Source organism: Podarcis vaucheri, assembly GCF_965113315.1.
Source record: "Podarcis vaucheri genome assembly, chromosome: 3".
Classification (NCBI taxonomy): domain Eukaryota; kingdom Metazoa; phylum Chordata; class Lepidosauria; order Squamata; family Lacertidae; genus Podarcis; species Podarcis vaucheri.
This window is the reverse complement of record NC_138761.1, coordinates 45,169,166-45,190,829: the sequence shown is the minus strand read 5'-3', so window position 1 is coordinate 45,190,829 and position 21,664 is coordinate 45,169,166. Positions and strand designations below refer to the sequence as shown.

The following is a 21,664-nucleotide window of genomic DNA, read 5'->3' as shown; positions in this document are numbered from 1 at the left end:
ATAGTCATGTGGTGGCAGTTTCAGGGGTCTTCCTGCCTTTGCATGCAAACCCTTGGAATGTTACCTCTGTGTAAGTTGCAAGCCAACTGTACACTCCTTACTGAAATGCAAGAAACTGCATTTGTACTGATATTCCTCCAGCTTTAGAAGATGCTTCTGTCTATGTAGGCATTCTCTTGAACTCTTGACCAGAGTCCTCTGTTTAAATTGCTGTGTTATTTTAATTTGATTGTTTTATTGTGTATTCTGATTATGGATGTTTATATTTTAATGTTTGTGTAATTTGTTTTATACCTCATAAACCTTTAGAATCCTATTTTGGCATTCAGCTATATATAAATGAAATAATAAGAATATTAATAATATAAAAAATGTAGAAAGACCATAATAAATTCTGTGCTATATTTTCAAACTTATCTTTTAATCATAAATATCTTTATATAATTGTATTTCTCTTTTTTTGTGTCCACAGACCCAAAAATTGTAGCAATCAAACTTTTACATTCAAAATACCCGCGTAAGAAACTTCATATAAAATATGGATGGAAATAAATTGTTTTCGACTGCTATTCCAGTTTATTTAAGTGTTCTGTAGGTGGTAGAGTACAGGCATCAATTTTTTGTTTTTTTAATGCTGTCATACATCAGAGCTGCCAACTCTGATAGTGCTGGTTATCTCTGAGACTGAGATAGTGAATCCAGATACAAAATTCCTCCCTCCAAAAGATCATCCAATCAGGCAGTATTTTAACTTTGCTGGCAAACCCATTTAGTCTGTCCCAAAACACAATAGAGAGCTTGCTACTAAGTCTTTTGCTAAATTTATACTCCACCATATCCTTTTGCTGTATGGAAAGTGTAAATAAGGTAAATATGTTTATTTTATTGGCCCTAAGGTAAAGGTAAAGGGACCCCTGACCATTAGGTCCAGTTGTGGCCGACTCTGGGGTTGCAGTGCTCATCTCGCTTTATTGGCCGAGGGAGCCGGCGTACAACTTCCGGGTCATGTGGCCAGCATGACTAAGCCGCTTCTGGCGAACCAGAGCAGCACATGGAAACACTGTTTACCTTCCTGCTGGAGCGGTACCTATTTATCTATTTGCACTTTGACATGCTTTCGAACTGCTAGGTTGGCAGGAGCAGGGACCAAGCAACGGGAGCTCACCCCATCGCGGGGATTCGAACCACCGACCTTCTGCTCGGCAAGTCCTAGGCTCTGTGGTTTAACCCTCAGTGCCCCACATCCCTTTGGGGGGGCATAAGCTGTAACAAAACTAACACATCAATAGAAAGCAAAACTTTAAATACAGTAACTGAATAGGTATATCATAGGCAGATATGACAAGAACCATGAATCAATATACCTGTATCTGTTGTCAAGACTTATATAATTATTCATTAAAACACTCCACTTTTACTGTACATGTTCCACTGCAAGGGCAAATAAAGCCATCTTTCCAGTTCTTTTCTTTTTACTGTTGAATGTTAAGATTTCAGTTTTGAATTGAGTTGTGTAAAACAAGTTTTGGGAAGAAGCTATTTTATGTGTGTCTTCACTGTAAATAGGACAACTCAAGAAACAGTGGGATAGATCTTCTTGTGAAATATAAAGTCTTGTGAAATATAGAAACATTTCTGCATCAGGCCAAAACCCATGCTGGCCATTTTCTGCCTTGCTAGTTGAAGTAGTCCAGACCCCCCCACGTGTCCCTATTTTCCAGGGACATCCCTGATTTAGAGAAGCCATCCCAGTTTCTGATTTGATCCCAGAATGTCCCATTTTTCCTTAGGATGTCCCTATTTTCATTGGATAAATTTTGGAGGGTATGGACTTATCCAACCCCCGAGCTGTCTGAAGGTAATCCTGTATAGGGAAGTTTTTTTATGTTTAATGTTTTATTATTCTTTTTATATGTTAGAAGCTTCCCAGAGTGTTGGGGCAACCCAAGAAGATGTGTGGGATATAAATAGTAAAATTGTCATTATGGAATGGGACATCCCTATTTTCAACAGAGAAATGTTGGGGGGTATGGTAGTCATTATCAGGGAAAACATTTTACAAGTTTAATGATAAACAATAGAGAAAAAGCACTTTAAAAAACGAATTCTATTTTATTTTATAGGATGCCTGTTCTCAGCCATGTTCCATAGCTTGCTTGCTTGTTTGTTTGTTTGTTTGTTGGATTTTTTATTATTATTCTCCAGTGAAAAAAGGCTCCCAGGGTGGTTTACAAAGAGCAGTCATAAAATACCCTGCTCTTGGGTTTATAATCTAAAGCCATGACACAAAAGGGAAAGGAATTGGGATAAAGGAGTCTGGGGAAGCAAAATCAGAAATAGTAGTCCTTAGTTACAAAGCACTTTATGATGAGCAGCTGAAATTGAGCGGGGGGAACAAGGAGAGAAGGAGCTGGAAGTTGCTGGTTTGTCAGGTAAGCGAAAGTGGCTCCATTTACCTTCTCATCCTCAATCTGCTAAATTTTTACTCCTGATTTTCTCGTTTCACTTCTTCCTTTTGAGGACTGAGCATTCAGGAATTGCAATGGAGTGCATAACTATTTAGTAGTGAAAAATGGGGAGGAAAATGGTGGAGCAGTTGTGACTCTAAAATTTAAAGTGTGAGACGTAATCACACACTATGGGCAATAACTTCTATATTAAGCTGCTGGGAAAGATTATCAGGGGGTTTGGGCTGGGTGTTCATCAGTATGCGGATGGTACCCAGCTTGACCTCTCCTTCAAATCTGAACCTGTGAAGGCAGTTAAGGTCCTGTGTGCGTGTCTGGAAGCGGTTGGAGGATATATGGCGGCTAACGGATTAAGGTTGAATCCTGACAAGATGGACGTACTGTTTTGGGGGACAGGAGGCGGGCAGGTGTGAAGGACTCCCTGGTCCTGAATGGGGTAACTGTACCCCTGAAGGACCAGGTGCGCAGCCTGGGAGTCATTTTGAACTCACAGCTGTCCATGGGGTTGCAGGTCAATTCTGTGTCCATGGCAGCTGTCTACCAGCTCCACCTGATACGCTGGCTGAGACTCTACCTGCCTGCACACTGTCTCACCAGAGAGGTACATGCTCTGCTTATCTTCCGCTTGGACTGCTGCTATGCTTTGAAGGTGACCCGGAAACGACAATCCAGAATGTGGCAGCTAGACTGGTGATTGGGAGTGGCCACCGGGACCATATAGCACCAGTCCTAAAGGATCTTCATTGGCTCCCAGCACTCTTCCGAGCACAATTCCAAGTGTTGGTGCTGATCTTTGAAGCCTTGGCCCAGTATACCTGAAGGAGCATTTCCTTCCCTCGTTGTTCAGCCCAGACACTGAGGTCCTCCTCCAAGGGTCTTCTGCTGGTTCCCTCACTGCAGGAAGCAAGGATACAGAGAACCAGGCAGAGGGCTTTCTCAGCAGTGGCACCCTCCCTGTGGAACACCCTCCCTTCAGATGTCAAGGAAATAAAACACTATCTGACTTTCTGAAGGCAGCCCTGTATCAGGAAGATTTTAATGTTTGATGTTTTATTATGTTCTAAAATATGCTATGGGCCACCCAGAGTGTCTGGGTAAACCCAGACAGATGGGTGGGGGTATAATAATAATAATAATAATAATAATAATAAATTAATTAATAAATAGATAGATAAATAAATAGATAAATAAACATTGTCCTTACCATTGAAAAACTTTATTTTTTCCTCACATTAGGAAATATCGATGGGTCAAAACACAGGGAGAAGACTGGGTAAGAACTACACACTTAATTTTCGGTTATAGCTCCCACTAGTGGAACACTTTCCCTAACCAGGTCCTGCTTTTGGCACGAGGTAAAAACATACCTACAAAGCATTTGAGAGATTATTATGGTTTTGCTATTACAGTCAGACCTTGGAAGTTGAATGGAATCTGTTCCGGAAGTCCGTTTGACTTCCAAAACATTTGGAAACCAAAGTGCAGCTTCTGATTGGCTGCAGGAAGCTCCTGCAGCCAATCAGAAGCCGCGGAAGCCCCGTCAGACATTCGGCTTCCAAAAATAGTTTGCGAACTGGAACAGTCACTTCCAGGTTTGCAGCGTTTGGGAGCCAAAACGTCCGAGTACAAAGGCATTTGAAAACCAAGGTACAGAATCAGAAGCAGACTTCCGGTTCGGCGCCAGCGCTAATGGCTGCTCCCTCTCCGAGCTCCGGAGAGAGGACGGCTCTGCGAGTTCGGGTCTGACCCGCTACGGCAAGCGGGGGACCCCTAAAATCACAGGAACGGAGCCTGTGAACAAGGAGATTCGGTGGGCACCTGAAGCGCCCCCCTTTACCGCAGAAAGAGCCTTTTTAAAGGCTCCGGAACGACAACGGGGCGCGCGGTGCTGAGAATCGCTACCCAGCCCGCAGGGTGAAGCCGCGTCGCCATTAGTGGAGAGCGCCGATTCCCTTCCTGAATAATCTGGACAAAAAAGACCCGTGAGTAAGATTGAACCTCTATTCGTGCCAAAACTACTTGAAATTAGGCTGAAAACGGGAAAGGCGAAAATTAAGGAAGTCTGCCTTCCCCCGACTGCATGACAATTAAAGCAACGAAAGTTACTGAGCTGCATCCGTATGGGATATTGTTTTTAACTGCTTGAATCCGACATTTGGACTTTGACTATCCCCTCTAGCTTGCAGGGCAGAGGGGAGGAATAAGTGACTTTATAAGCTGCATGACCAACCTAAAGGAAAGGGAACTCTCTGCAGCCTTCAACCTGGCACAAACTGCTATTAGAACAAAGGAACACTGAACTGACTTGAGACTCTTGTGAAAGTAACAAAGTGGAAGTCTCATTGCTTATTTGATACAAAGTTTTGGGACTTTGTGGACACAATATATCAGGGAAGGCTGGGACTTTATCTATTGGGAAAGTGTTGCAATATACATATAGAAGCCTCCCGATAAATTTGCTCTTTAAATAGTCTTTGCCTTTGTTTGCGGACATCTTGATTTGCTCCCTCTAGAGGGTAAATTAAAAGTTGCTACGCTTTGGGACAGTGGAATTTTCCTTGAGGAGAAGGCTCTCGTGGGAAACGACCTTGGGATATGAGTGGCCCAGCAGACGAGATAAGCACGAGAGCCAAGACAAGGCAATATCAACAACAGCTACAGCAACACAAGAAAAGAGGCTCGATCTCAGGCATAACTCCTACAGTGACAACAGGACAAGAAAAAGGTACAGCAGTCTCCATGGATGCAGTGTCGCAAGCCCTTCTTAAGATAAACCAGTCTCTGGAGAATCTAACAAAGCAGACGGCAGAAAATACCAAGAAATTGACAGAGAATTCACAGAAATTGACAGATTTAACAACAAGACTTGACCTGAATACAGAATCTATAAACAGGCTTACGCAAGAAAACTCTGCCACACGCCAAATTGCGGAGGAAGCCAGAACTATTGCTGGAGAGACCCAGGAAAAATTAGAACCGATTGCCAGGAAGGTTTATGACCACGACGCAACTCTGGCATTGTGGGAACTACAAAGAAAAGAAAGGAATTTGAAATTACGATCAATTCCAGAGGACGAAGGAGACAATCTTACGGACTTTTTAACGAAAGAGTTTGCTGATTCCTGGGAAGATCTAGAGGAAGACGAATTTAAAATCACAACAGCATTTAGACTGGGCAGAAGACAGAACAGAAAGGCGCCGAGAGACTGTCTGATTACCTTGAGATCGAAGGAGGAAAGAGACAAAATTCTAAGACTGCACTTTGAAAAGGCCTTACAAATTGGGAACTCACCGATACAGATCTTTAAAGACATTCCTAAACATATTTTGGACTTGAGAGCTTCTTATAAGGATTTGGTCTACCTGTTGAAGAAGAACACCATTCTCTTCAGGTGGGAATTTCCACAGGGACTGTCTTTTGACTATAGGGGGAAGAAGGTGAAAATAAAGACGATACAGGATAAAGACAGGTTCCTGCAAAGAAATCAAGAAGACTTACAGAAAGGAACTGTAGACCCAATTGCTGAGCAAAAGAGTGTAATAGACATCCTGAACCTTTCGTTTGGACAGAACCTTCCACCACCAACAGAGGAGGAACAACAACTGGGAGCTGTTGGAGGAATACCAGAAAAATAACAAGATGGCCCTGCAATTCCTTAGCTGGAATTGTAATGGGATGAACAGTCCTTTGAAGAGACGACAAATATTCCATATTTTGTACAGAGAACAACTGGACTTGATTTGCTTACAGGAAACTCATATAACTAGAGCACATAGGAGACTGCTTATGAATAAAAAATTGGGACAAGAATTTATTTCGTCGGACAAAGTGAAAAAAAGAGGAGTTGTGATTTATGTAAAAGAGAAGTGGGCTCCAAAAATGATGTTCAAAGATGAACAAGGAAGATATTTAGCGGTGGAGATTCAGGTACAAGGAGAAAAATTTTTGATAATTGGGATCTATGCGCCAAATGAAGGTAAAGCAGAATTCTTCAAAAAACTCCATGAAACTTTGACGGATTATTTGGAATACAATATGATAATCATGGGAGATATGAATGGTGTAGTTTCTACAAACATGGACAAGACACAAAGACTGACACTTACTAAAGAAGGGAGACTCCCGAAGACTTTCTTCGAAATGACTGAAAATATGGACTTAATAGACATTTGGAGAACAAGGAACCCTCTTGAAAGAGAGGGAACCTTTTTCTCCCATGTAAAGATGACCTGGACCAGAATCGACCAAATATGGGTTACTAGTGGAATGGCTCCGAAGATTAAGAAGGTAGAAATCTGCCCAAAAACCTGTTCCGACCATAACGCCGTGAAGATGGAAATGAAATTTACAACAACTGGTCAGTTTAGATGGAGAATGAATGACACCCTATTTCGAGATAGAGAGATCCACATGAAGGCCCAAAAAACTCTAAAGGACTATTTTGAAATCAATCTAAAGGGCGATGTGGAAAAAAGAGTGATCTGGGACGCAAGTAAAGCTGTGATGCGAGGATTTTTGATTCAACAAAATTCAATAAAGAAGAGAAAACAGAATGAGAAAAAGGAAAAAATTTTGGAAAAGATAAAAGAAGGAGAGAAAAAATTAAGATCAAAACCGAAGTCCCAGGAGATTTTGAGGGAGATTAAGTTGTACCAAACACAATATATGGAATTGATGAACCAAGAGATAGAATGGAAAATAAAGCAAATGAAACAAAAGACATTTGAGTCGGCAGACAAATGTGGTAAACTTCTGGCATGGCAACTTAAGAAAAGACAGAAATTAAATACAGTCACAAGTCTAGAAGTGGATGGAAAAAATATATCTAAACCCAACGAGATAAGAAATTGTTTTGTGAGTTATTTCAAAAAACTTTATTCCCAAGGATTACAAAATGAAGAGGACATAGATAAATTCCTTAATAAATATGGATTACAAAAGATCTCTCATCACAGCAAGGTGGAGCTAAATCAGAGAATAACAGAACAAGAGATAGAGGGTGCCATTCAGGACATGCAACTGGGCAAATCTCCAGGGCCAGACGGACTGACTTCCAGATATTACAAATCTTTAAAGGAATGGCTGATACAACCGTTAAAGGAAGTTTGTAACGAGATTTTAGAGGGAAAAAAGGCACCCGAATCGTGGAAAGAAGCATATATCTCACTCATACCAAAGATAGAGACTGAAAAGACTCAACTGAAGAACTACCGCCCAATTTCGTTATTGAATGTGGATTACAAAATTTTTGCAGACATTTTAGCAAAAAGATTTAAAAGAGTACTGATGGAGAAGATTCATAGAGACCAAGCAGGCTTTCTCCCAAAAAGACACCTCTCAGACAATGTTAGAAACATAATAGACATTCTGGAAAAGTTAGAGGTGAACATAAATACTAAAGCAGTTTTGATATTTGTGGATGCGGAGAAAGCCTTTGACAATATTTCGTGGAGTTTTATGAAAAAGAATCTTCATGGGATGGGGGTAGGACAAGGATTTGAGAATGGTATGGGTGCAATATATTCCGAACAAAAAGCTAAGTTGATTGTAAACAATGTAATAACTGAGGAACTTAAGATAGAAAAAGGAACACGACAGGGGTGCCCAATTTCCCCATTGCTTTTTATTTCGGTACTGGAGGTGTTGCTGAACATGATTAGAGATGACCAGCAAGTTAAAGGTGTAAAGGTCGGAACCAAACACTATAAGTTAAGAGCGTTTGCAGATGACCTTGTATTGACCTTGCAGGAGCCAAACACTAGTACAAAAAGAGTGTTGGAAATAATCCAACAATTTGGGCAGGTGGCCGGATTTAAATTGAATAAACAAAAAACTAAAGTCTTAGGGAAAAACCTAACAGATATGGAAAAGAATAAGTTTCAAGAAGAGACAGGTCTGACGGTGGTTAAGAAGGTGAAATATCTAGGGGTTAATTTAACATCTAAAAACTTGAATCTGTATAAGGACAATTATGAAAAATGTTGGTCAGAAATTAAAAAAGATCTAGAAATATGGTCAAATTTGAGATTGTCAATGTTAGGCCGAATTGCAGTGATTAAGATGAATGTATTGCCTAGAATGTTATTTTTATTTCAAACTTTGCAGATTATTGACAAGATGGACTGTTTCAAGAGGTGGCAGAAAGACATTGCGAAATTTGTCTGGCAGGGCAAAAAGCCCAGAATAAAATATAAAATATTAACAGATGCAAAAGAAAGAGGGGGATTTGCCCTGCCGGACTTAAAATTGTACTATGAAGCAGCAGCATTCTGCTGGCTGAAAGAGTGGATGCTCCTCGAGAATACAGATATCTTGGACTTAGAAGGTTTCAATAATGCATTTGGCTGGCATGCATATTTATGGTATGACAAAATCAAAGTGCATAGTGCCTTTAAAAATCATATTGTAAGGAAAGCGTTGTTTAATGTGTGGATGAGATATAAAGATCTGTTGGAAAACAAAACCCCTAGATGGTTGTCACCCTTAGAGGCTAAGGCCCACAAGAAAGTTAATATGGAGGTCGGATGGCCAAAGTATGGTGAGATCTTAGAACAGGATGGAGAGAAACTGAAATTAAAGAGCCATGAAAAACTAAAACCCAAAGTACAAGATTGGCTCCACTATTATCAAATAATGGAGGTTTTCAAACAAGACAGGAAAATTGGCTTCCAGGTGGAAAAATCAAAACTTGAGACAGAATTGTTAGAACCCAATACCAAGAATTTGTCAAGAATGTATAACTTGCTGTTGAAATGGAATACACAGGACGAAACAGTTAAATCAGTTATGATTAAGTGGGCACAGGACATTGGTCATAATATTATGTCTGCTGACTGGGAAAGGTTGTGGAACACTGGTATTAAATTTACGGCATGTAGTGCTTTAAAGGAAAATGTGATGAAAATGGTCTATAGGTGGTACATGACCCCAGTTAAGCTTGCAAAAATTTACCATTTGCCTGATAACAAATGTTGGAAATGTAAGGAAACTGAAGGTACTTTTTATCATCTTTGGTGGACATGCCCGAAGATTAAGGTTTTCTGGGAGATGATATATAATGAAATGAAAAAGGTATTTAAATATACCTTCCTTAAGAAACCAGAGGCCTTTCTCTTGGGCATTGTCGGCCAATTGGTGCCAAAAAAGGATAGAACCTTTTTCATGTATGCAACAACAGCAGCAAGAATACTGATCGCAAAGTATTGGAAGACACAAGATCTACCCACCTTGGAAGAATGGCAGATGAAAGTGATTGACTATATGACATTGGCGGAAATGACAAGCAGAATTCGTGACCAGGGAAAGGAGACTGCGGAAGAAGATTGGAAGAAATTTAAGATTTATCTTAAGAACTATTATAAACTTGATGAAGCTTAGAATGTCGAGATTTTACAGAGAGAAAGGGTTGCAGTAATATAAAATCAGATTAAGAAAGGACTATGATGAATTAGGATGGGAAAAAACATTTATAAGTTGCTATAAAAATTTGGACATGAGGATGCAGAAAGGGGAGGTATGGGGAAGTCCGAGGAAAGAAGTCTATGAAAGGATATTTTGAAATTATATTTGTTTGTTTGTTTGTCTTTCTTTTATGTTTGTTTGTTATAAAAACTTTTGTAAAACTAATAAAAATTTTATACAAAAAAAAATGAAAACCAAGGTACAACTGTAATGGCGTTTTTCTGTTGAAGGTTTTTCTGCTGTTTTGTGGCATTTGCATAGCTTTTATTGTAATACAATGTACTTCTTTCTGATTCTCTGCCATGCTTTATGCTTTTGTAAGTCACTTGGAGACTCCTTAAGTGCCAAGCAACTAATAAAGTAAATAAATAAATATGTTAAGTATATTATTGATGCAAACAGAAGGCAGGGAGAGATTTATGTTAACCTACCTTTCTCCTAGGTGCAAGAGTACAATTTGGCACTATTTGGTTGCCCAATAGAGGTCCATTACGCACGTCCATTTCGTCCTACTGTTCTCTTGTAAGCAGCTTTTAAACACTATAGACCCATGGAAAATATGTATTTATATATATTTATTCGTTAAGCCCTTTCTTTGAACATCCCAATCGGATGAAAGATAAAAGAGTGATAATGCAGCTATTATCTTCATTACCACAATTCCCCACCAGTTCCATATTTTTAAAAATTGCCTTATTGGCAAGAACTCTGGCCTACAGTAGTGTATACGCTTAGTATGGTTTTTGTTGTTGTTGTTTTTGGTTTGTTTGTTTTTTTGTCCTTTACAGAGACGTGACACTGTATTTCTGTTCTTTCTAGATATGAGCGTGAAAACATGATTGGGACTGTTGAGGCAAATTATATCTTGTGGGAGATGAATGGCAGGAATGACTACCATTATAACACAACAGTAAAACAGGTGAGCAGACATTTGTACACTAACCTTTCAGGTTAATCAAGAATAAGAGACCACCTGCCCAATTTTAGACCTTAAGATCATTTAGATCAATTGGGGGGGGGGATTCTCATGGCACCACACACCCCATAAAATGTCTTGGGGCAATGACTTCAAAATCAGCATTTTCTGCTGTTGCTCCTCAACTGTGAAATGCCCTTCCATCTGCCATTCATGAAACAGCAACCACCAGTTGCTTCAGATAGATGTATTGTGAAGACATATTTTTGCCCAGGCTTTCCCCGACATCTAAGATTGAACCTTTTTTACGTTTGAATCTTACAAATTTCTGCTTTATTCACTTTTGAATGCTTTTATATTGCCGTTTAACTGGTTTGAGGTTGTGTTTTTATTTTAGTAATATGCCATATTTTTTGCTCCATAGGGCGCACCGGACCATAGGGCGCACCTAGTTTTTAGGGGGGAAATAAAGAAAAAAAAATTCAGGTCCGGGAGCGGAGGCAAGGTTGCGCAGCCTAGCCGCCACTCCAGGAGCTTGCGGGCTGGGGGAACGCTCCGAAGGTTTGCGGATAGCTGCCTGAAGCCCGGGGAGCGAGAGGGCACCGGTGCACACCGACCCCTCCCGCTCTCCAGGCTTCATCGAAAGCCTGCATTCACTCCATAGGACGCACACACATTTCCCCTTCATTTTTGGAGGGGGGAAAGTATGTTCTATAGAGCGAAAAATACGGTAACCTCTTTGAAATAGTAAGTGGTATATAAATCCTTTTAATAAATATGAATTTTTGTTTACGATAGGGTTTTTTAATGGATGTTGTTTGAATCAGTCTTTTACACAGCTCTTGACAGTGCTAAAGTAAAGGTAAAGGGACCCCTGACCATTAAGTCCAGTCGTGGCTGACTCTGGGGTTTCAGCGCTTTATTGGCCGAGGGAGCCGGTGTACAGCTTCCGGGTCATGTGGCCAGCATGACTAAGCCACTACTGGCGAACCAGAGCAGCACACGGAAATGCCGTTTACCTTCCCGCCGGAGCGGTACCTATTTATCTACTTGCACTGGCGTGCTTTTGAACTGCTAGGTTGGCAGGAGCAGGGACCGAGCAACGGGAGCTCACCCCGTCGCAGGGATTCAAACAACCGACCTTCTGATCGGCAAGTCCTAGGCTCTGTGGTTTAACCCACAGCGCCACCCGCGTCCCTCTTGACAGTGCTAAATTGATTTAAAAGCAAATTCTTCAAAACTTTAGAAGCAACATGTTTAATAAACAAGGCACAAGTACTGAAATAACTGAATCATAGAATTGCAGAGTTGGAAGGGACCCTGAGGATCATCTAGTCCAACCCCCTGCAATGCAGGAATAGGCAGCTGTTCCATATGGGGATTGAACCTGCAACCTTGGCATTATCAGCACCATGCTCTAACCAACTGAACCTGCCAAATGTATTAAATTCCTTTTTGTGTAGCATGGTGAACTACACACAATTTGTTCAATACCTGGTTTTTAATAACAGAACAGCTGTGTACAGCCCAACAGATATAAACTATAAGCTGCCTGCCCAGAAATTGGTTTGTTCGTTCCAATTAGTATGTGAAAATAGCTGCCACTCACGAGTTATCCTCCTGCTTCCTGACTTCACTTCCCCCTAAAAGTTATCTGTAGTGAGTATAAATGCTAAACTGAGGGCCAAAACGTATGTGCTATTGCATTTAACGTATGTAATATTTACATCTGCTCTGTCCAAATTTGAGAAAACACCAAATATGAGAATTCTAAGGATCTATGAAGTCGGCACACTCTAACGGACCCTTCTAACCTCTAGACCAGACACCTTATCAACACTACATTTTTAAAATTACCATGGGAAGAAATATCAGAATCGTCAGAATTTTTAAAGGCCACAAAGTCCACCACAGATTCCTAGCCTGGGCCAGTGCCTTAATTGTTGCCCAAAGGTTTTGGAGGCAGTGTCCATTGGATCCGGCAGACATAGGTCCAAACAGGCAGTGGAATGCAAGGAATACATCTTTGTGTCCGCGCGCACACACTACCAGAGAAGCAAGTAGATGCAGTGGTGGCTGTCAAGCTCTTGTGAGAGCCTCCATGAGACCATATAAGGCTTCCGAATGCTGGACATGACCTTACCTGAGATCCCAGTAAGGTTGACAAGGTGTCAGGAGGCAAAACAGGATGGACTGAAATCTATGAAGGGTTGTATTTGTGTTACAATGCTTTAAACTTTTATATTTTCCAGTTTCATTAGTATCTATATCAGGCTTAAGAGATTGATAAAATTTAAATATGCTGTACAGCTGAGACTTTGGGTGAGACTGTGCATATGATTTCTGTTTTACTTTGTGCATTTATATTCTTTGAACAGGTACGCTGTTTGAGGAAAGCACAAAATATGTCTTCAATGGTTCCTCAGGATCTAGAAAGCATTACTGCATATACTATAGATCGCTATTGGGGGAGACATGTAAGAAAATGTATATAATAAGGAAATTAATAATATGAATTCTGAAGCTCTCATGGTATTTTGCCTATGAATATTGATCAGGACACACAAATTAATATTCAAGAGGCAATGCAATAATACTTAGGGCACAATCCTGTGGTCACTGGCAGTGCATCTCTAGAGCTATATGATGTTTTGGATCTCCTTCTCCAAAGGCAGCAGGTGGTGCCGTACCTTGAAACAGGAAATCTGACCTTGTAAGGCACCTATCAGCCCTGTAGAAACATATGTAGCCCTTATCTTACAGATATCAGTAGAGGTAAAAAGGGGGCATGAGTCCAGAGCCTTCCCCTTCTTCTTACACACGCCAAACAGAACAAAATATACCCCATGGAAACAATAGGTGGGAAATTGTAATGTTACCCCCACCCTCTCAAAAATGGCCAGAAAGGGAGTTCCACCCTTCTATCCACCCTGTTTGTGTGTCCCAAGCAGAGCTTTAGATATTTTGGATCTTCCATCTTTGGTCTGCCTCCTACCCACCAGCTTTGCTGATGTTCTGGATTGCATGATTTGCCAATACTTTGAAAACTATAGTAGTGTCTTAAGCTGTACCTAATTATTTTTTCCAACCCAACAACTATGGAATCAGCTACTTATTTATTATGGAAACACTTTAGGACATAAAGCAGGTATATTATTTGTACTTACCACATTCCTCACGTATTATGGATGTTTGTCTTATGATAAATTAATTACATTTCCCCACCCAGAATTACGTATCCTGTTTTATGAGTGGTGGTGCTGGACTTCTAGGAACACTAGATAATCAATATGAACTCATGAACCATTCTGGCATCAACTCTATCATTTGGCCTCAGGACTATGCTGGCATTTTCTTGTTCAGATTGAAGATAATGGATCCAAACTACAGGTTAGCTTTAACATAATTAGCAGCTGTATGGTTAAATATCTTCTTTGGTGATCACTCGTTGCCAAGTAAGATTGTCTTCCATAAACACGGTTTTAACAATGAGTCTGTGACTGTGGAGGCCAATTTTGGATCCACACGTCCTTCCACAGTGGGGTCATTGGTTTCTGGGCAGGAGTTGATCACGGTGTGGATTTGCCAAGCGTGCCTTCCTCTTAACACCTTTCCCCTTGCATCCTGAGTTCGAGTGTCTTCAAAGCCCATGACACATTTGGTAAAGGCTGTTCTCCAGTTGGAGCGCTCGCAGGCCAGTGTTTCCCATTTGTTGGTGTTTATACTACATTTTTTTAGATTTGCCTTGAGACAGTCTTTAAACCTCTTTTGTTGAATATAATTATACCTGAATGGAACATGTTTATAAATTTGTAATTAAGTTAATTCCTAAGTGTTTGGGACGATACTCAACTCGTATTCAAAGTAGATCCATTGAAATCAGTGGTCTTAAGTTACTTAAATAGTCCAATAGTTTCAATTAAATAGTTACATAGTTTCAATGGGTCTTCTCTGAGTATATAGAACTAATATTGAGTGTCATATATGGTGTACACTATATAACAGGTCAATAGCAGAGATGACATCTAACTGTTACTTAGGAACACAATAACATAGCAGATTTTCAGTTCAGTGTGCTGAATATCACCCAGAAAACTTTAGTTATTGGATGACAAATACAGTAAAACAATTTAAATAAAATAAGGTACACAGAACTCTGAATCTCACTCATTTTGTGTTATGGGAGGGTCCTGGCATATCGCCTCTGCACATGGGCTAAACTGATGGTATCCAAGGAGGAAGACAAAATCAGTCAATCTGCAAGTATAGTTTGTTATCAGTTCTGCTTTCTTTTACACACAATATTTTCTTAGAGTAAAATAACCTCACACACACCCATGCAGTGTGTGTGTTCATCTAATTTAATCTCTGTACAAACAACAGCAATTACAGCTTCTTATGTACATATGGAAAAGCAGTTACATAACCAATCTCACAAATGAGATTGTACATATGTACATATGGAAAAACAGTTACATAACCAATCTCACAAATGAGGGTGCTGGGGGGTGTGGGCTGTGGTAGCATGCCCTTTTTCTTATACTCATGCAGAGAACACATGCTGATATGGAAGGAGAATCGTCCTGTTCATGTTGGTTAAGGCTATCAAGGACTACTAGTATCAGTAGCCTCGTCTCTGAAGGGCCCAAATGTATCTGTCACCACTCCTCTCACAGTATCATCACTGTCATGAATCTTACACTTGATTTTTCTGAAGCAGTAATCGTCTAAAATTTGACCCTTTTGGGATTCCCCTCTACTTATAAGATGGTTTCCCTCTCATTATAAGACTGTTGTAGTTTACATTTATAAAAAATAATGTTTAGTCTCTCATTTTTTATTCCAGCTTTTGTCCTTATGAAGCTTATTTTGCAGTTCGGACACATGGCATCATTGAAAGGTAGGCATTAGTACCCTTGATTTGTTGGCATGAGATCAAGCATTAGTTCCTTTTCCTGCACAAAAGTTTGGTAAAAATCCTGATACAAAGATTAGTAAAAATCCGTTGAAAAAACTCCAAGTTTTGAAATCTGGGAAGATGTATTTACTTTCTACATTCTTAAAAAGCCTAGAGGCTTGCAGATTTTTTTCTAGTTCAATGGAAGATTGATAATATGAATGTTAACATTCTCTGTGTGTAAAAAATTGACTCAGAAAATTAGATCATAAGCTATGGGAGCTTTATGAAAATGTACAATTTCATCTTCAGGTCCAACCCTAGATGTTTGATGTGGAGATGCTCTCAAAAAGTGATCCCTTATGCATATAAAAGCCACACAGACCATGCTACATTCAATGTATTGATACTACGAAGTAGCTATTAATGACACACTTTTACTACAAATACACTGAAAATTCAAACAAGCAAGCAAATTATGTTCCTCAATATGCCAGCCATGTGTTAAAATACCCACCCTACTAAAAACAACAAAAAGTGACACCTTGAAGACTAAGACATATTGTGGTAAAAGCTTTTGTCAGTTACATAAAGATACATAAAGTGAATCCTCCAATGACAGATGTGTGTTTCTACATAGGGAATGTGGGATGGAGGTGGTGGAGTTGAAAGGCCACAAAATGCAAATGAATTATATTTCTATGCAAAGCTTAATGTAAGTAGGCAATCATTTAAAACAGCAGGAATTAGCAACAATGTCATCTTCTTAGCACTTATACCCAAATTTATCACCACTTACAGCTGTTTTGAATTTGCACTTTCACTTTGCATAGAATCATCACACACTTGCATTTTTGCTTTACTGATTATATATTTTTCTACTCTATCTGCAACCTAAAGATGTGCATCATTAGTTTGATTATGTGGGCTCTTGTGCACAAAAGCCTTCAACACTGTAAATCTAGTAAGTCTTTCAAAAGGTATCAAGAATTTATTTTTTTCCCTTCCCTAAAGCATTCTTTTTTCTCACACACATGCAACTAGAAATATGCTTACTACAGACTCATGAAAAAAATGTGATTTCTTACTTATTTTGCTTCTACGTCTATCTGATCTCTCTATTCCCCAGCTAACTTTCCTTATTTAGCTTACAAAAGAATCCAAAGTAAGTCTGTAACTTCTACCATCATCCTTGGCAAACTTTAATAATAGAGCATTAATTTGGATGGGAGAGGAATTATTTCTAACACCTGCGATAAGGGAATTTATTCCTGTATCCTTACCAGAATTCACCATTTTGAGTGCAAGGTTTTTCTTTTAAAAGAACACAGCAATACTTTGTACAGTATACAAAGCGTATTTGCCATTTTTATCTCTATGGACCTCAGACTGGTTGAAAGGCAGGATATACACATGAATTAACAACAATAGCAATCATTGAGCCAGTTTGTTTGAAAGCAGGGCAAATGTTTCTTGACACCTAGGGCTCCACGTAGCAGGTGCACATAGGTGCTTTGAGATCCCATTGGACATGCAGCCAGATGGTAGAGGCAGTTGTCTTGTTCAGCAGCAGAATGCAGCCTTTGGAGCATAATAAGAGTGACATGGGTTATTTTGAGGTGGAGCTAAACAGGAACACTCAGGTAGCAGAATCCCTGCTTCCATTACTGGCATTTCAATCTCTTCAGTTCCATTCTACGGAGTCTTGTGGGGAGAAGATTACATGTATGTCAATCCAACAGTTGCTGCTGCGGTTTTGATTGGAGTCACTGCTCTGACTTCTGCAGTGGTGGTTGTAGCTATGGTGGCCTTGGAGGGGATGCAGACAGCAGCTTACTCTTATGTCTTTGTGCCAGCTGCATATTTGAGCCAGTGTGGTGTAGTGGTTAAGAGCGGTAGTCACGTAATCTGGGAAACCGGGTTCGTGTCTCCGCTCCTCCACATGCAGCTGCTGGGTGACCTTGGGCCAGTCACACTTCTCTGAAGTCTCTCAGCCTCACTCACCTCACAGAGTGTTTGTTCTGGGGGAGGAAGGGAAAAGGAGAATGTTAGCCGCTTTGAGACTCCTTAAAGGGAGTGAAAGGCGGGATATCAAATCCAAACTCCTCTTCTTCTTCTTCTTCTTCTTCTTCTTCTTCTTCTTCTTCTTCTATTTCCCCCTGGAAGGAAAACGACTAGGAGATAAATTATTGGGATATTTAATAATGGGATATATACCCCTTCTTGCCTATCTCCCTAGTCCCACCCACCCACAGTTGCTAATCTGTGGGATAGATTAGCCATGCTGTGCCAAGTTGGTTTGGTTCACTGGAGCAGTGCCTGGAATGGGTTCCGATTTCCCCCTTGAAGAAGGGTTGAGTATGGCATGCATGGTGAGTGCCACAGCAGTTTAGGTGAGAGGGGCACAAGCTGCTATAACACCCCAGCTCTGTGTATGTGTTCCAATAACATTCTACATGTATTGGAAGCTAAACAAATAATTAGCTTCCATTCATTGGAGCTTGTGACAATAAAGCATTCTATTGTTTTTTTTAATATTTTGTTGGAAGCCACCCAGATGATGATGATGATGATGATGATTATTATTATTATCATCATCATCATCCAGCTGCTCATTGAATGAACACACAAACATTTATGTTCCATTTTGTTTGTATTTTAGCCTAAACATGCTTAAGATTGCCGGTTGGGCTTGTCTGATAGTTGTTTTCTTTTGGGGAGTCCTTGCCTTCAGCTACTATCGGTATGTGAAATTATTTCGGGCACTCCATTTTGTGGACCCAGTGTTGTCATTTAATTCAGAGATGATTTCAGCAGTTTCTTCAGATGAAGCAAAGAAATATGAGTAACCCAGTTACAAATTATTACTTGTACTTATTAAACTGTATATGAACATAAAATACTGTAATGTTTTAAACAAATGCTGTAATGTTTTAAACAAATGCTGTAATGTTTTAAACAAATGTTGTAATGTTTCAAACTAAGTATACTTTTAAACACAATTTTCTAACATTCTCTAAAACCCTCAAAAGCTGATCATCTTATATTTTTCAAAATCCCAATCCCAAATTGGTCCATTCCTTCTGTGCAATAATTTTTTAACAATAAAATATTTATTCAGGAATGGTTCTGAGATGTTAACAATGACCTCTGGATACTCAAGAACTGAATCATTAGCACTGGTTGTTTTTTTTAAATTTTGTTTTATTGAAGATTCTATTGTGCTACAAAATAAACAGACAATGGAAAGAACATATAGTGTCTCCACTTTCAATTTATAGAGTTTTTCACAGTAAGTGAATGCTCAGTAATCCTTAGCACTGTTCATAGTACTATTCATAATGGTGGTAGATAAGTGACAGGCTTGGGTGTTAGGACAAAAGTCTGTGAACAAATATTTATAGCAAGCAATAAACGTGTTCTCAAACTCTCTACCTTCCATTCCAATTTGATATAGCTTAAAATTACAGTGGTACCTCGGGTTAAGTACTTAATTCGTTCTGGAGATCCGTTCTTAACCTGAAACTGTTCTTAACCTGAAGCACCACTTTAGCTAATGGTGCTTCCTGCTGCTGTGCCGCCGGAGCACGATTTCTGTTCTCATCCTGAAGCAAAGTTCTTAACCCGAGGTAATATTTCTGGGTTGGCGGAGTTTGTAACCTGAAGGGTATGTAACCTGAAGTGTATGTAACCCGAGGTACCACTGTACTGAGACCCACCAGTCACAAAATTGTAGCAGAGGGAGGCAGACTTTGGCGTAATCAGCTAACAATTACTGGTATCATTTTCTACTGATACCTAATCCCTCTTTGAAATTTCTCATTTTTTTTGCTTCAGAGATTTTCTTGTGACAAGGAGTTCCATAGCTCAGTTTCATTCATGCTAAGAGCATACATTGGCTGTGAAGGCTGTTGAAATTCAGCCTCTCCATTTTAGCCAGAAATTTGCTAATTTGGAGTAGAGAAAGATTTTGCTTTATATTTCCTCCTCTCATGTTTCCCCAAGTATTTTTATCCCTTGTCATACTTGTGCCTTATTCTTCTCCAAACTGCCTGTTTGCTTCAACCCTCCTCCCTGTTCCTTTAGCATTGACTTCTTCCCTCTATAACAACTTTTCTATTACCACTTTATTGTTGTTATTCTTTAAAAAAAATTAACCCTGTATCTCTCTCTCTCATTTCTTTCAGCATCCTTCCCCTGCCCCCAGATGAGGGACACCACATTTCCCTCCCCCTCTAAACTTCTTTGTCTCCCAGCCACCTTTACCTAGCATATGGGGAGCTGTTGGTATGGGTTTCAGTCCAATCAGAAGTCAATGGCACAATAAGGGGCAGGGGGAAGGAAGAGTCACTGGGCAAGCTGTGACACTGAGGTTCCCCATTGGTCCTTGATACATCATTCAATAAACACTGGATACGGCAAAATGTGGTTTAACATGAGGAAGGACCATTTAGCGTTTGTGTCCCCCCAAGTGTTACTGAACTCCTGACAGCTCCATAGGAAGGTGCCTTATACCAAGTCAGATCATTGGTCCAACCAGCTTAGTACTGTCTACACTGACTGGCAGCTGTTCTGCAGCATTTCAAGCAGGGGCCTCTCCCAGCCATGCCTTGAAATGCTGTGGATTGAACCTGGGACAGCTCATTGGTCTTTCGAACTTGATTTTGAAACTGGACTGTCTTTTCTTTGGCTCCCAAATGCTATGTACAAAACAGGAAAGGAGATAGGGCACCAAAGGGCCGCTCCAAGGTTTACTTATGATTCTTATGGCCCCATCCCTTTATTTGCATATAATGAGCACATATATATAGAAGGAATTATGTTTTCCAAGGTGCTGTGAAATGGCTGTGGGTCATCCTGGGAAATATATTCTCACTTCAACCTGTGGGAGTGAGCAGCCCCACTCAAGTACGGTACAGCAATCAGGTGCTCTGTTTCTGCACCGCCATTGGTTGATACAGAGAGATCACGAGGCAGTGTTGGTTGCTAAATAGTAATTTGGGGACATTAATTGGGCAGCACTGACAAACTGCTGCTGGGCAGTGTGGGAGCAAAGGATGGTACTAGGGGACTAAGCAATTGGGAAGAGGATGTCAGGGGAGTGTTGTGCCAGGGGACAGCAGACCTTTCTCATGGTGATTACAGCTTGTGCCCAGATAAAGAATGAAAAAGTAACAGACAGGAAGCAGAACACGACCATAGCCATATTTCACACCTGAAATGTTAATTGCATCCTTATGCAGATAACACGGATGTGGTGATCACTATCTATTTGTTCATAGGTTTAAAACACTGCTACTGTAATGAATTTATAGTCCTGTTCAAATTATAATCTCATTATGGTGAAACTGACTATGAATTAGGCATAGCAACTGTCAGCCTCGTGTGCTTTCCCTACTTCTGTTCTTTGTAGATGAGAAGAAAGAGCTGCTGCTTTCACTTTGGAAGAAATCACAGTTCTCTCCAGCGTACAAACTTGGAACTGTCGTTTGATAGCCTCACATGTCGTTTGCCAATTCCTTTGCTTAAACCGAGTTTCCCCAGGTTGCACATAACAAGAGTCTGTGATTTGTTCTAAAAAGAACCTCCTTTTGCACATGAAGGAGAGGAGGCCAGCGATTGATGATGTTAAGCGCCGCTTGCGAGGCGAGGGGAAGAGGAATGACCAGAGTGCAAGTGGGTTTGCAGGGTGTGTCTGAAGGGGAGGAAGTGGGGCGGGCCACTTGAACCCCCGCTGACCCGGGAGTAAGACCCACCAGATTCAAGAGTAACTTAATTCTGAGTAAGCACGCTTGGGATTGTACCGTTGGGCTCTTTCGGGCAGTTCCTTCCCTTGTCGCCTTGCTGCTGCTGCTGCTGCCGCCAGCTAGTTGCCCTCCTCTTCTCCCGCTTGCCTCCCTTCCTAGCAGAAGCACTGCAAA

The 21,664-nt window shown here is 40.4% G+C and overlaps 1 protein-coding gene across 3 annotated transcripts in view; it reads left to right on the top strand.

The window, feature by feature from the left end:
* Positions 1 to 18,997, top strand: part of CATSPERE (catsper channel auxiliary subunit epsilon) — a 54,984-nt gene extending 35,987 nt beyond the window's left edge. The window contains exons 15-22 of one of the 3 annotated variants that reach the window (XM_082215004.1): positions 473 to 517; positions 3,705 to 3,741; positions 10,373 to 10,452; positions 10,750 to 10,849; positions 13,225 to 13,323; positions 14,076 to 14,236; positions 15,693 to 15,746; positions 18,406 to 18,997. In XM_082215004.1, the coding sequence (XP_082071130.1) occupies positions 473 to 517; positions 3,705 to 3,741; positions 10,373 to 10,452; positions 10,750 to 10,849; positions 13,225 to 13,323; positions 14,076 to 14,236; positions 15,693 to 15,746; positions 18,406 to 18,592 (763 nt within the window). In that variant the 3' untranslated portion in view covers positions 18,593 to 18,997. Of the gene's footprint in view, positions 1 to 472; positions 518 to 3,704; positions 3,742 to 10,372; positions 10,453 to 10,749; positions 10,850 to 13,224; positions 13,324 to 14,075; positions 14,237 to 15,692; positions 15,747 to 18,405 lie in introns of those variants that run through there. The other 2 variants (XR_014217438.1, XR_014217439.1) reach the window with 2 other exon arrangements.
* Positions 18,998 to 21,664: the final 2,667 nt, after the last annotated feature.